This window comes from Emydura macquarii, unplaced genomic scaffold (genome assembly GCF_026122565.2).
Source record: "Emydura macquarii macquarii isolate MOO-44397 ecotype Brisbane River unplaced genomic scaffold, CSIRO-AGI_Emac_v2 contig_212, whole genome shotgun sequence".
NCBI lineage: Eukaryota > Metazoa > Chordata > Testudines > Chelidae > Emydura > Emydura macquarii.
This window is the reverse complement of record NW_027130349.1, coordinates 739,556-755,294: the sequence shown is the minus strand read 5'-3', so window position 1 is coordinate 755,294 and position 15,739 is coordinate 739,556. Positions and strand designations below refer to the sequence as shown.

Sequence of the window (15,739 nt, the reverse complement as noted above, 5' to 3'; positions counted from 1 at the left end):
ATCATTTCCTTGTTCTGATCTATTCCATTCCCTCCCCACTGGGTCTGGCTTTTGTCCCCTCTGCATTTGAGTTAAGGACTTTCTTCCACCATGGTGCCACAGTACCAGCAGGAGGGCTGGTCATGGAAACACAGGAAAGCCAGGCTCCCTCTTCTCAGTTACAGTGCCTGACATGATCCCAGCCCAATGGTTACAAGGGAAGTCTGGCTTTGCCCGGGTAGCGCTGGGCTACCAGAGCATGCTCAGTCATTCAGTAGTGATGGCACATGACAACGCTTCATCGTATGTAGGAGCCGTGAGGGGAAGAAGCATGCTTATTAAGGCTGGAATCTTCAGAAGGTTCATCTGTTAAACTCGAAGAACTGTCACCTGAGACTGGGCATGAACCGATCTTTTTCAAAGGCTTTTAACTTGGCCAAATTTGGGCCGATTTTCATAGGAACTGTAAAAGGCACATTCCTGACATAAACACAACACCCCTCCCCCGCCCTGCTAAATTTTATGCCTTTGTTGTAAAGCATGAGGGCACTAGATCTATTCAAAAATAGGTCTATGGAATTTTTTTTTAATATTACAAAATATTTTTCCAACCTTGTTCTCAGAAATGGCTGATCTGTTTTGGCTGAAACTTTCCACACAAAAAAAAAAATCAGCTGTTTGCAGACAGCCAACACGGAGAATTTCAGCCAAATGGTTAAAGTTTGCAAAGCTATAAGCCAGCGGTTCTCAACTTTTTTTTCCCCCGAGTACCACTCAGGTCAGGTACAGGCAGATCAAGTATCACTTGACCTGACTGTACCTGACCCGAGTACCACTCAGGAAAAAAAGTGGGGGGACTTTCGGCGGCGGCGGGGTTACATGGGGGGAACAATGCCCTCTGCCAAAACCCTGCCGCCGTTTGCCCCTTTTCAGCGGCAGGGTTGTGGGGGAGCGGGGGGGACTTGCGGCGGCGGGGTTTCGCGGCAGCGGGGGGGATCTTTCGGCGGCGGATTCGGCAGCGCGGTACAGCTTGTGTACCACCCAGCTTTCTTCGAAGTACCACCACCGGTTGAGAACCGCTGCTATAAGCAATTGAAAAGAGGAAGTGTTGGGCAATCTTAATAATAGTATGTGCTGTCAGCGCTGTCTATAATGACATAAAGCAAATATTTTAGGGTCAGATTGTATCATTTGAGTTGTAGGGGCAGCTCTTAGAAAGCTTGTGTCTCAGAAAGCTCCCAGAGGCACAGCAGAGTGCACAAGTTGCTACGTTCCTAATGATAGTACAGTACAATCACTGTGACATACCCAGTTAGCTCTCTAAGGACCTGCACAGCGTGTGGGAGGCCATGATTCTCTTCCACACCTATTTGGGGTGATTTGTGCTTCTCAGGTTTCGTAGGAGGGAATAGTACCTGCACTCCGTCCTTGCACAGGGCATGTAAGGTCCAGCTCCTTGCAGCATCTTTGCACCCAAACAAGTGCCAAACAAAAGCTAGCCCTTAATTTTTATTTATTTAGTTAGTTAGTTGTAAAAAATATGAATAACATCTTTTTTTGTCCTTTTTAAACTAGCATTTTTTCCTGAAAATTAAAGAGACAGCACCGTAGCTTCCTCTACATAATTAGGGCAAATACTACTACATAAAGATATATCTTGCTTGTTGACCGTGGTGTGTTTTTTATACATTTTTTTTAAAGGAAATTTTGTTTGCTGAGTGCAATTAACTCTGTTGTGTTCTTGTTAGATAAGTTCTGATCATAGAGATGATCCAGGGGTGGTAATTACTTACACAATTTCTGGCGAAGGAGTGACAGAGCCACCTTATGGATTGTTTGTCATCAATGGAAAAACTGGAGAACTGAACATAACAAGAAAAGTTGACCGAGAAAAAACTACAATTTTCCATGTAAGTTGAATTACCAACTATAACTTTCTTTTTTTCTATGTGTTCTCTCTTTAACTTTTCAAATTAATTGCCATCTGTTTTGCTTTAATATCTTCAAACTTATTCTCCAATGCAAAGTGATTAATTGACAATTTCTATCAATGTGGATATACCTATTTTCCTGTTTTTTATTTGTCTATTTCAGCTTAGAGCTCATGCACTTGATCAGAAAGGGAAAAAATTGGAAGAACCACTAGATCTGAGAATTAAAGTTAAGGATATAAATGACAATTACCCAGTGTTTTCAGAGGAGGTTTTTTTTGGGTTTGTTGAAGAGTCAAATGAAAAAGGTAAAATACTATTTTTCTAATTGTATTAACATATTAAATAATGGTGCTATGTGGTCACTTAACCTTTCCTGCCATTGCTTTTTTATAACAGTCCTGTCTGGTCTGCTTTTCACCACTTCCTAACTCAAGCAGTGATATCTTCTATATTGGATTTTACTTATTCTCTCAGGAAAAAGACGCTTGAAAGTAAAGGAACACAAACTTTTTTAGTGACAGTTAAAGCTGCATTACGACACACTCCATCAGCTCAAAACATGAAAAGCATGGAAATAAAGGAAAAGTCTCCTGTATTCCTTACCACTTTCATATAACCCATAGTACCATCAATAGTGCACTCTTCACACTACATAAGATTTTCATATCCATCTCCAAAAGATACTGAAAAACAATAGGGACTCTTGCTTCATTATGCCTGCAGTATCGCACAAAACCTTTACAGTGACCCCAGACACTTTTGTATCAGCAGATCAGCACTGTCATGCTGTCTGGAGTGCTTCAGGACCGGGAGGGCCAACCTCAGGGCAGACTGTCAAAAAGCAGAGTAGACACCCCAAATGGGTGCTGGTACCTCCCACCCACCTAACCACACTATGACCTATGAGTTGGAAGTATTAATAAATGACATTTCTATAAGTCTTAATAAAAGCAATAATTAGAAATATGACACAACAGTGCAATGCATCTGAAAACTCTCCATTTTGTATTCTATAAATGATACTTGCCAATACATGACAAAGGGCAATGTAAATCAATGTATGTATTTTTTTTTTATTTCTAAGTTACACTTGTGATGAAGATAAATGCAACAGATGCAGATGAGCCGAATAATCTAAATTCCAAAATTGCTTTCAAGATTATTTCTGCAAACTCTGGTCAGCAGACTCCATTCCAAATTAATAAAGGCACAGGCGAGATTCGAACAGCATTGTTAAACCTTGACAGAGAGGTAAACTATGTTCTTATATTAGTTCTTGCCCAGAATTTCAACACCATTTCAACCCTCTTCCCTCACTGCTGCTTCATCCTGTTCAATAGACGAGAGCTGGATGCATAGATCTGCTGCCCCCCACTTCCCTGCTCCTTCTGGAACTGAAGCCATAGCCCTTTTCCGAGCTCAGCATACTTTCTCCCTTTGTGTCTGCTCAGCTGTTCTGGCTGGTGCATTTTGTTTGGGGGGAGAGTTCAGGCTTTGCTCACCCAGTTGTCTTCACCTGCACAGGAGGAGGGTAGTGGCCCATTGACAACTTGTCTGCCCACAATATGAGTAGTAATCACAGGGGAATAAGGGGTGTCCTCATTGCACTATGTGAGTATACAGGAAAGATCATGATTTGGCTCTGTATGACTACTGATACATAGAGCTGACCCTAGATTTTGTGGGTTTATATTGCAAATTAAGATGTGAATTGCAACAGGCAGACTTCTGTAACCCACTGTTAAATGCTGCACGTGGGGTGCTAACAACAACAACTTTATTGAACCTACTAACTTATATGTAATGCTGTGTATTCTTATTGGCCAGCAGATTGTGCTGCTTCTATTAACTAGCTACATATATGCAGGCCTGCCACTTTTATAGAGCACCCTCATAACACCCACATTAGCATTCTGGTGGTGGGAGGGTTTAACAGCCAGGTATGTCTGGAAAGTTTGTCATTAAGGGAGTACACCTGTTGCAATGTTTTCAGCAGTTATGGAGGGTGCTTATTGTTACTTGTCAGGAGTGTCACAGGGGATTCCTCCGCTATGACGGATGGAGAATCTACAGTTCATCTTTCAAGATACATTGCTGGGGTAGTGTTGGGTCAGTTGGTAGAAGTAGTCCTGGGTGATACTGGGAATTGATGCTGACAGAGTGACACTAACAGCTACACCACAGGAAATGTTACCCCGTCTGCCATTCCACGTGACCTCCAGGGGTGATAGAAAGAGTGTGCATATTAGCTATTGCACTCTTTTCTCAGTGGATATGTTATTACAAAAATACAGTACCACAAAGTACAGTTGTGAAAGCTGCCCTGCAGTTGGTTGGGCCCAGATCCATAACATGGACATAGGCATTGTGATGCTGAGTATCACAGTGCCTAAGTTTTAGGCATCTAGAAAATCGCAGGGACAACGCTGAGATCCACAATGCTAGTTAGGTGTTTAGACTCCTACACAATAAATGGAGGGAGTGAGGTGCCTTAGGATGTGATCCGCAAAGCCAGCATGGGAGGTGGGCAGCCCCGTAAGCTAGCCAATGGAAGATGCTAAGCCCTGCCCCTTTCTGAGCTCAGCACCCAAGTCCAGGCTGTAGAGGCCCTCCCCATCTCTGCTTGTGATTCACAAATTGGTGGCTGATTGGCATTTGGCTGCCTAAGTCATGAGTAGGAGGAGGACCTCCCTTATAACCTTTAACCCAGTGGTTAGGGTACCCGGGCTGTAGGAGCCCCCCCTCCCCCCCCCAGTTAAGTCCCCTGATGAGGGGAAAGCATATGAACAGGAATTTGCCATGTCTCTTGAGTGCCCTAACCACTAGCATGTAAAGTGATTCTAACTCTCTCTGACTTATTCAATAAGAGAGTTTAAATGAGTTAAATATTAAAGTTGTTCCACTCTGAAGGTGGCCTACATCAGAATATCCCATAGGCCAGTGGTTAGAGCACACCCCGCAAATGGGGAGACCCTTGTTCTATAATCTGTTCACCTCATCACGCGGAAGGGGGCTTGAATGGACAGCCTCTCACATGCTGGCTGAGTACTTTAACCACTGGGCTAAAGGTTATAAAGGAGGTGGTCCTCTTTTTCCAAGAGATTTTAGGTGCCGCCAGAGTTAGACAGCAGCTGAGTAGGAGTTTTGTAGCTTACAGTGGCACCTGAAATGGGATTTAGGCACCTAAGTCCCTTTGCGGATTCCATCTTTAGAGCAGCTCTAGCCATTACTATCAGTCTGTCATTTTCATGGGTACTATAGTCTTGAAGTTCTCTAAAAACAGAAGGGAAATAACTAAATGATTAGTATAAACCTTTACTAATTACATAGATCATATCTGTGTAATATTTTAACAATAATTATTTTATCAAATATAGTATTCACTGTAACTTTCCTCCAGCTATGGAGTGACTATTTCCTAGTCTCAGATAAAGGATGATGAGAAAATGCCTAAAGCCCTTTATGCTGAGGTTATTATTTGTGTCTCTTTTCTCTCTCTCAAATTCCTTCCACCCTCCATTTACCAACAGCCGAAGTTCTTTGGGAAAATCCTAAGTACATTCCTGAGCTCAGGACTCCAATAGAACAACTCAGCTATCAGAATGGTTATGATGAATGAAATTTAATATTAATTAAACATGCTGCCATACTCAGTCATTACACAGGAGCAATTATCAAAGAGATAATGTAGTGGAGCAAAAATGTTTCATATGATTTTGTAATTTGGTTTCTGTGTGGAGTTAAACACTTATTTTTGAATATGACGCAGGAACAAAGTAGCTACACTTTGATTGTAGAAGCAAGAGACAGAAATGGAGATGAACATGGGCTAGCTACTACCTGTACGGTAAAAATCAAGATTTTGGATGTCAATGACAATCTGCCTGTTCTTGAAAAGGAGACGGTAAGTATGTTTGTTAATCCGTCTTTGTGTGTTCCTGTGTCTGGTAGTAACAATTAATTTACGCAAAGGACTCATTCTTCCATAATGAAATGGGGTAGACTTAACATTTTTTAAAAGACATATTGTTTGATTGCAGTATGAAGGCAGTGTCGAGGAAAATAGAGCAAATGTGGAAATTATACGACTGAAAGTATTTGATAAAGATGAAGAATTCTCTGATAATTGGCTGGCAAACTTTACAATTGTCTCTGGGAATGAAAAGGATTATTTCCGTATAGAGACAGACACTCGAACAAATGAAGGAGTTTTAATTCTTGTGAAGGTAAGTGTATGCTATGGAGTGTCTTTTTTTTTTTTTTTTTTTTTTTTTTTTTTTTTATTTCTTAGGGAGACTTCTTTTTATATATTAAAATAAATTACATAGAATAATAATTTAAACTAAAATTATTTGCATTCTACCAGCATGTGAATAGCAAATAATTTACAGATGGAACACTCCTCCATTTCTATATTTTACATAGACATACTGAGTAATTGTATTGAAAAACAAAGGAAAGCATGTTCCACTTCAGTTTAGGAGACCTGGGTCCCATTCTTGGCTCTGCCACTGATTCTGTGTGTGACATCAGGTAAATCATTTAGAGCCTGGTTTTGCAAGCTGCTGAGCATCCTCAATTTCCCCTGAAGTTAACATGAGTTGATGTTCAGCAGCTCCCAGCATCAGGTCTTATATCTTGGTTTCCCTTCCTGTAATTTGTGGATAACAATGCTTAACTACATTTATAAAGTGATTTAAGCCTTACAGATGAAAAGCACTTTCAGAGCTAGATATGATCATGATGAGAGGGCGAAAACTAGAATGTACAAAAGCTAGTATGGAATACATTCTGCTTCCTTTTTCCAATTGTGATGCATGGAGTGAGATTCCATGCGCAAGGCCAGGAGATGGTATTCTTTCCAAAGTCAGTGGCCTGAAGCTATTACTTTGAATTTACTCCTACAAATAACAAGATATTGTATTCTTATCATGCATACTGTTTGATATACAGGACATATGTTGAAAGGCAACTTGACAAGTTTTTTTTTTCCCCTAATGCTGTCAATCTAGCACCTTTTGCTAGCCTTAACTCATTCACTTTTAACAAAGAAAATGTTTTTAAAGATTGAACATTTAAACATTATCTGGGTATCAAATTTTGTGTTTACTTTTTGAGTGAAGTTTTCATTTGTTGGGCTTTTTGCATTTGTTGTAGGACGTCAATTATGAGGAAATTCAAAGCATGAACTTAAGTGTTGTCGTTACAAATAAAGCAGCATTTCACAAATCAATTAGTCATACCTACAAAGCAAAACCAATTCCAGTGACAATTAAGGTGAAAAATGTGCCAGAAGGCCCTGTATTCAAACCCAGAACAATGGTGATTAAAGCAAGTGAGACTATGACTATAAACCGGATTATTGGGAAATTTCTAGCCTATGATGAAGACACTGCAAAAGTAGCAGAACATATCAAGTAAGCATCATATTTTTATTAATTAGCCATGTTGTCATTTATAGAGTGTTATATTAAATCTTTGTATCAAACAAACACTAGGTTGAAATTCTTTTATAGTCATGCTTGTTGATACCCATCTCATTTATACTGTAATAATTAGAATATATTTTATCGGGTCATATGTAGAATTTATGGACTTGTTATTCTGTTATTTCATATGATAGATAAGTGCATCTCTCTACAGAAATAGTCTGTACTGATGTATCCACTTAGTAAATCTACAGGGATACCAGTGCATGACACTTTTGATTTAATACTGTGCACTGAGATTTAGGATGAAACATGTAAAAATCCCATGAAAATGAAGATACAGTGGTGTAGAGCAAATATTCAATGTGTGTGTACGCATATGTGCATGAGCAAAGCAGCTTTCCCCTGCAATGATTGTCTGTCTTATTATAATTTTTTTTATTTCAAACAGATATTTCAAAAACTATGATGCAGATAATTGGATCACGATAAATTCTACTACAGCAGAAATCAAGCTGATAAAAATACCTGATTATGAGTCATTTCATGTAATTAATGGTACCTATACTGTCACCATTCTGGCCATAACTGATCGTAAGTTGTGAGGTATTAGGTTTCTTTAGAAACTGTCCGTATTTTGCTGAACCTAATGTTGCGTAGCAAGAGAGCAGTCTTACCATCTGATCAGTGCACTTGAGGGCTAGATATTACAGCCCTTCTATTGATGAACACTCCCATCAAAGCAAATCACTAACATGAGCAAGGGCTATATGCTCTAATCCTTAGTAGTGTAAGGGTCAGCTTCTCTGGCATAAGCAGGCAGGGCTCCTCTGGCTGCAATGTCTATGTATATTATGGTCACTTCCTTGTTCAGTTCGAAGTCCTTATGCACTCTGGAAATGTATCTGTAAGAAGTTTTTGTGGCCATTTTTAACACCACATATAAATATTAAAAGGGTTCTAAATGCTGTACGTTGTTTTATTTCAAAATTTTGATTGTTTCCTTTTTGTAGCTGTTCTGCAAGATGATAAAATTGAAGGGTGAGTTTCCCACCCCACTCTGACCCCTGCATGCTAGATAAAAGGACAGGTGCAGCATAAAGGGGCTACTTCCAACTGGGGAGAATTCTGCTGGCCCAAAAACTGTGGAAGACAGCTGTAGGCTGTCCTCCCAAGACTCCCTTGCAAGCACTGGACTGAGGCGCATGCCATTGGTGTGGCCACAGCACATAACACTGGAATGCTTCTATGCAGTGTTGCTGCCTGTAGGCAGCCAAGGACAGGAACAGCTCCCCAAGACTGTCTCAATGGTGCTGGGGGCTGCTCTGGCCCCCAGAGCAGTCCAGAATCCAGGAGGGGTATAAAAGTGGCTTAAAGCCAATACAAAATTTCCTTCCACTGGGGGTGCAAGTTTGTCCTTTGCCTCTAAAAGATCTGACTAAACACAAATGAAGGTGTGATTGTTGCACAGGTAGGCATACCCACACCAGTTTTTAATCTAGCTAGCACAGATAACAATAGCAGTGAAGCTAAGCTATGGCAGCATGGACCCTGGTTCAGGTTAGCAATGCAAGTACAACTTGCAAGCAACTTTGGCATGAGCTAGTACAATGCAAGCAACTTTGGCATGAGCTAGTCACCCCAAGCTCACCTAGTTATGTACTTGCATAACTAGGTGAGCTTGGGGTGACTAGCTCATGCCAAAGTTCATGTTGCCATGTCCTCACTACCACTGTTACCCCCATCAGTTAGATTAAAAATAGCGGAGGTATGCCTACCATGCTGCAATCACACCTTTATCTGCAATATCGACATATCCACAGAGTTGCCGCCATCTCACCCAAACGCTTTGTTGACAGTGTAGAATTTAGTTTTTTGGGATTTCTTTTGTTTTGGTTGGTTGGTTGGTTGGTTGGTTTTTTTAATCTGTCTCTTGATCCTGAACTCTTTTTGCTTGGGTGGCTATTATCCATTTATTGATAGGACTACATTGCAAGAAATGTTTGTATTCAGAACAAGCTCAGTTGAAATACTGCTTATCAAAGTGGAAGTGTTGAAATCTCTCAGTATTATGAAGAGCAGGTTTGAAAAATCTCAGTAGTCCTGTGTTGTTTGAATACAGTAGAAAAGAACTCTCATATGCATGGTGTTTGTCTTTTAAAGTATGTGATTAGTGTTCTTTGTATCTCATTTGTTGTTTATAACGATTCTTTTGCACTGTAGTTCTGTTTTACTTATTTTTAAAAATGTTTTGTATTTAGAATGCATAACCTTGCAGATATGCCTGTAAATATTAAGAGTTAAATCCTGGCCCCATTAAAGTCAAAGGCAAAGCTACCATTGACTTCAATAGGTGCCAGGAGCAGGTCCTAAATTTCTGTTACTGCTTTTTGTACTAAAAAAAATTCCATTTTTTTTTTTTTTTTTAAAGCAAAAATTTGTACACAGCCACTAAGAATATTTAAGCTTTGATATTTTTATTTGCAGATTATCCTAAGAAAACAGCCACTGGTACCATTGTATTTAACATTTCGGATGCCAATGATAATTGTCCAACCATTGTGACTCCAGCACAGACTGTGTGTTCAGATGCAAAGTTCTTCAGTTTTACAGCTGAGGATCGAGATGCTTATCCAAATGGTGCTCCCTTCGCTTTTATTGTCGTTGATGAGCCTGAAGGGATGGCAAAGAAATGGGTGATTGGAGACGTAAATGGTAAGAAAGTATCAATTTGACTTATAATAAACCTTTAAGTAAAATCATTTTCAGTTCTTTACAGTTCTGCATTTATATCGCATTTTATCAACTCTGGTCAGATCAGAATCTTAGGGCTTGATCCAGCCAAAAAGCACCTCCACGTAGAATCATAGAAGATGAGGGTTGGAAGGCATCTCAGGTGGTCATCTAGTCCAACCCCCTGCTCAAAGCAGGGCCAACCCCAACTGTGCCACATGAGGAGATGCATCAGGAGTTTGAAGTTTCTACTTTCCCCTTCATTTCTAATGGCCATAGCGTACAGAATTATGTATTTGGAGTTAAAATGGTTCTGCCCAACCAGATCACCTGTATTGTAATGATTGGGCTCTTGAGAGTGATATTGGGACTAAGCCCCTTTTCCTCTCTCTAGCCCCGTGGCATTCAGGTGATAGAAGTTCCTCTCTGGGTGACTGAATTTGCAGCCATGTAACAGCAGCCAGCTGCAGGGCTCACATTCCTGAATTGCAGTTCAGTTCAGGAGCTGAGCCATGGAGAAAAAGGAAACTGCCATGCAGCAGACACATCAGCTGGTTTCTTAATCAGTTGTCCAAGACGCTCCAGTACTTTAGGGGAAGGAAGAGGACCCTCACAACAATGTCCGTCTGGTTGGGGAGGCCTACTCTGCAAGAATGTAGTTGCAATATGCGGTCATGTCTGTACTCTGATTTGTGAGAAGCAGGAGCTCTTCCGTTCACAGGTTATTTTCTTTGATCAGTATTGCAGAGTGTGATGAGTAGGGCAGTGCCCCACTGCACACTGCTCCCCCTCCCCCCCACACACACACCTGTGCAGGTATTTAGAAGAAGTGCACCAGGTAAATCAAGAGTACCAAGGAGCTCTTTTGCTCATCTACTGATCCTCCGCTTCCCAGGTGGCTCTACAACTCACCACTGCAGAGCATTGCCAGAGGGCTGCCACAGCCAGCTAGCACCTTTCAGGATAGATTATTTTGCTTGCTGCCAAACTGGCATTTGCAGCCTCCCGGTTTGCTGCAGCCCAGATAGTTGCAGCTACATTGTTCTGGATGGTATGTTAAACCTGTCCGTATTTCCCAGAATCAACCCTGCAGTGCCAAGCCCAGATAATACCCAATTCCCCAGGAGAACATGGCTCGGGAGAAACCTTCCAAGCCATTTGTGCTCTCGTCTCAACAGAGAAGGAGGGAAAATCCTTTGACCCCATATCCACCCCAAAGAATCAATGTACACAGACATGTTGCAGAGCTGTTCTTCATGATATGCATGATATCTGTAGGGATACTCCTAGCAACCTGCTCCCACCTTCTCAGCACAAATTGCAGTCTTTCCATTATGTCAGGGCCCTTCTTACTTGCTGAAAATAGGAGAGGACTAGACAACTGTAACCCATCATAAACAAATGCTATTTTGGGGGCTTCATACAAACAATTAAACTTTTAACCAGACTTTTCCACAGTCTCTAGAAACTAGAAATAAACATGGGTTATAGTTTGTCACAGAGTGTGAATTATATGATGAATGTAGCAATTAGTATGAATTAAAGTCAATTCTTATTGCATTGGTAGAATTTTGTTTAATTTTTCTTTAGTAAGAGACAATGATTTCTAACTTTCTCTCCACCCAGTTCTTGTTTCACTGATTTGGCTTTTCTTTCACCCCATCCTTTTTCCATAAAGATACAAGCATGAAGCTGTTACTACCAGAAGATGCAAAGCCCAGCACATATCAAGTTCAAATTTTAGTGAAAGATAAGCAAGGTTTCAGCTGTGCTGAAAAGCAGACGCTTTCATTGAGAGTTTGTACGTGTGTGGATGGGGATGCGTGCCAAGACAAAATAACCGACTCCTCAATTGGGCTAGGAGCTGGAGCCGTTGCACTAATTATCTTGGCAATTTTATTATTGCTACGTAAGTAAATGTTCTTTATTATATCTTAAGCACTGACTGCATATTCTATGCAGTACAAGACACGAAAGAAGAAACCCTACCTCCCAAGGGGTTTATAATCTAAGGGTCCGTCTATACTGCTGGCGGCTCTGGTGGCGCTGCCGATCTATCAATCCCAGAAGTGCTCTCCGTTCAATGCTGTAAATCCACCCACATGAAAAGCATAAGGCTGCATTGACTGGAGGGCATCTCCCATCAGCGCACCAAAGTGGAGAAGCCACGATAAGTCAAAGTTAGTAAGTCGACGGGAGATACGCAAGACACGAAGTGTAGCTTGTGTATCTCCCATCGACTGCCACCGGCAGTGTAGACCCAGGCCTAAGAATTATACATGGGTGAAATCCTGAGCCCCCTGAAGTCAAGGGCACCATTCCCACTGACTTTCAATGGGGCCAGGATTTCATTCTGTAAGTGTTTGTTTGAAGCAGTTTCCTGTTACCACATATTACTTCTATCTTTTCAGTGGCTTTTAAACATTAACATTTGCATATGATATACCAAAGGACAGATGATAAAGCATTGAGAAATCCTTTTGTTTTTTCTTAGGGCTCCTCTTATGGTCCACTGAATCACCATCAGACCCTTCCCACTCCCTTCAAATAATGTCACCATGGCTTTCCCCTATCCACTACTCTGGCCCCTCTCCAGAATATCAAGTCTGTTTCCTTACTCCTGTAACCTGGCTCAAAACACAAACAGGCTGGGCTGGACCCTCTACTTTGGGAGTGGCAAGGCGTTGTAGATATTGAGTCCACTATTTAGAGCAAAAAAACTGGAGGAGGTGGACTTAATGGTACTTAGGGCTCAGTTTGGCAAGATGGTGACTTTAATGGGACTGTTTACATGTTCATAGTTAAGCAGGTGCATGAGTGTTTGCAGGATCAGGACCTTAGTACAAATGAATTATCTACTGACCATAACTAAATAACCTGTGCATTACATTGCTGAATTTCTAGAAAAGGTGCCTGTGCATGTGTGTGCACAGTTCAGATGTTTATTACCCAATTAACTACAGCCAATTACCTAAACATGATTTGAACTTTAATTGATCAGACATTTAATGATACGTTGTGTTCCCCTCCAGTTATACCACTCTTACTGCTGTTGTGCCGCTGGGGATCAGGCGCTAAAGGATTCACAGCAATACCTGACAGTAGTGAAGAGATGTTACGTAAGTGGAACAGTGAAGGGGCAGCACCTGAAGGCAAGGCAAGTTTACCGTAGTCCAGTATCCTCTTTGTTTTCCTTTAATCTAAGTATTTTAATTTTTGCTTGGCGTCGGTTTTAGATTATGGGTTGAGATTTCCAAGCAGTGCAGAGGATTTAGCACTCCATTAACATTCATTAATTTTTTTAAAAAGGGAATGTGTGTGGCTAAATTCCATATGCCGCTCTAGAAGTATCAACCAAATTGTTTAAATTCCAAAGGAAAAGAAGAGTGAAATAATCAAGCAAATAGTGATTTTCACAGTTCAGGGCAATTGCACCTGTATGTCCCCCTCGTGGTCCATCAAGGGCACCCACCCTTAGGCTTCTGGTTCCTCAGCCATCACCTCTCCTGGAGGGGGACACAAGTCTCCACCCTTCCAGGCTGCATAGTTCTCCTCTTCCTACGGTGTAAGTTCCCCAGCAAGCCACACTGCCTAAACAGGATTGTGTCTGTGCTTTGCTTTCTCCCCAAGGGCTATGACCAGGTGCAGTGCTCACAGTTACAGGTTACCACCTGTTTTTTCCCAAGCAAGCACAGTTATTCTTAAGGTGAAAGCATTCCAGAGAAAACCTAGCACGTTTTTAGGTTCTTTTTATTGTTTTTACTAATAAGCTTACCAGAGTTCACCAGTCCCTCCATCCAACAGCTCCAGCAGTGGCTCTGGTAGAAGTCACTCCTTCAAACCCTTCCTCAATGATTGGATGCCCTCACCCTCCCACCTGCCCATCTTGGACAGATGGTCCTGCCCCTTTGCTGGATCAGAAAGAAGGCTCCAAGAGTCAGTTTAAACTCAGGCTATTTATCCAAAAGCCCTTTCTCTGTCTGTTGGTCTTTGGAGAATCCAATTTGAACCAGTATATGCCAGCCTCTCCAGGTGATAGTACCTCTAAGGAGGTGTTACAACCTGAGTGAATTTGCCTAATCATCCCCCACTGTTTTTAATTCCTGGAGGAGCTGTGGTCACTCTACCCTCAGAATTACATACAGTCCCTAGTCCACAATGACACCTGTGGGAGATTTAAATTTATTTATTACAGAAATTGCCATATCTGCCATGATGGTACCATCTTTCTGAGTGGAAAGTGAGGAGGGGGAGCATGGGAGTAATACTGGTGTGTCCAGTAACTTAACCACAAAAGAGTTAAATATTTGCATTTACAAGGGGAGAAGTTTCAGTTCCAATCTGTGGATATGCTAATGCAGCAGCAAAAATGATGTAATGAGATGCTTCCTAGCCTCTTAGTTTGGATACAGCCCTCAGACTTTCAATTAAGTGCCCAGTGTTCCCTTCCAGCGAAGTATGAGGAGGAGCAAATGTGATTTAACTAGGTCAGAAATAGCTGGAAAGGAGGTGAAAATATGGGGAACAGTGAATGTGGCATGCTGGCTCCCTGTCTGCCACTCCACAAAGCTCCAGTGTCAACTGCATAAGGCTGAGGCTTAGGTGGGGTCTGTGCAGGACCGGTGAGTAATTACTAACATTGGCATACTCTCTCCTGACACTGGTAAATATCCAGGTGGAATCAGTGGGGCATTAACTTTTGCTTAAAGCCTGCATTCCCCATTGGAAAAGGTGCTGGTGAAAGAGAAAGTGGCAACATGACCAAGCTGCCATGAAAGAGAGAAGAAAGCCAGGCAGCACCACAGAAGGGCCAGCAGACTCTGCAGAGGCCCCAGGATCTTAAAGTTTAGGGTGCTGCATGAGATCACATGCCTTTCTCACTGAAAGACGCATTGGGAAAATTTTGCCAACTCGCTGGAGTTTCCTGATTTTTCTTACCTCTCTCTCATTGGTGTTGACAGGAGATGACACACAATATCCCTGAAATGGCTTTTGTGAGCTTCCTTGGCTACACAGTCATAAAGGCTGCACCCTTTTTCATGGGGCACTTTGCCCTTTGTAACAGCGTATCTAACGCCAAATCAAACAATCATGCCAACCACCGCCCTCCTGGACTCCACCCAGCCCAATTGCTTAGGGAATTCCATGTGCAGCACAGAGTACGTTTCATATTCTTCTTCAAGCACTTGCTCATGTCCATTACATGTCAGGTGTGTGTGCGCGTGCCACATCCACTGGGACCGGAGATTTTTCTCCCAGTGGTATCTGTAGGGCCAGCTTTAGCGCCCTCTGCCAGTGATGCACATATGAGCTGATATAAGGGCGCTGCTGACCCCTCTCCCCCTCAGTCCTTTTTTACCAACAGTGACGGTGCTGGAATATTCTTGCCTCAGCAAGCTTTCTACCAGTGGTCTCATCTGTAGATTTAGTTTACATAGTTTGTTGGATAAGTTTAATTAGTCCATGACCCACCCTCCTTCCCCTCTGTCAGAGTTCTGGCAAGAAGGAATTGAGAGGGAGGCGGGGCCGGCAGCACCCTTATCCCGGTGCATATGCGCACCACTGCAGAGGGTGCTAAAGCCAGCCCTACAGATACCACTGAAGGAAAAATCTCCAGCACTGGTACATGTGGCACGCGCGCACACACACACCTGACATGGAATG

The 15,739-nt window shown here is 41.9% G+C and overlaps 1 protein-coding gene across 1 annotated transcript in view; it reads left to right on the top strand.

Annotated features, from left to right (window-relative positions):
* DSG2 (desmoglein 2) overlaps positions 1 to 15,739 on the top strand; it is a 47,789-nt gene that overhangs the window by 26,344 nt on the left and 5,706 nt on the right. Inside the window, exons 4-13 of the mRNA XM_067546221.1 lie at positions 1,728 to 1,889; positions 2,074 to 2,218; positions 2,998 to 3,164; positions 5,683 to 5,817; positions 5,954 to 6,139; positions 7,071 to 7,330; positions 7,794 to 7,936; positions 9,830 to 10,057; positions 11,754 to 11,984; positions 13,108 to 13,232. Coding sequence (XP_067402322.1) covers positions 1,728 to 1,889; positions 2,074 to 2,218; positions 2,998 to 3,164; positions 5,683 to 5,817; positions 5,954 to 6,139; positions 7,071 to 7,330; positions 7,794 to 7,936; positions 9,830 to 10,057; positions 11,754 to 11,984; positions 13,108 to 13,232 — 1,782 coding nt within the window. The remainder of the gene's footprint in view (positions 1 to 1,727; positions 1,890 to 2,073; positions 2,219 to 2,997; positions 3,165 to 5,682; positions 5,818 to 5,953; positions 6,140 to 7,070; positions 7,331 to 7,793; positions 7,937 to 9,829; positions 10,058 to 11,753; positions 11,985 to 13,107; positions 13,233 to 15,739) is intronic.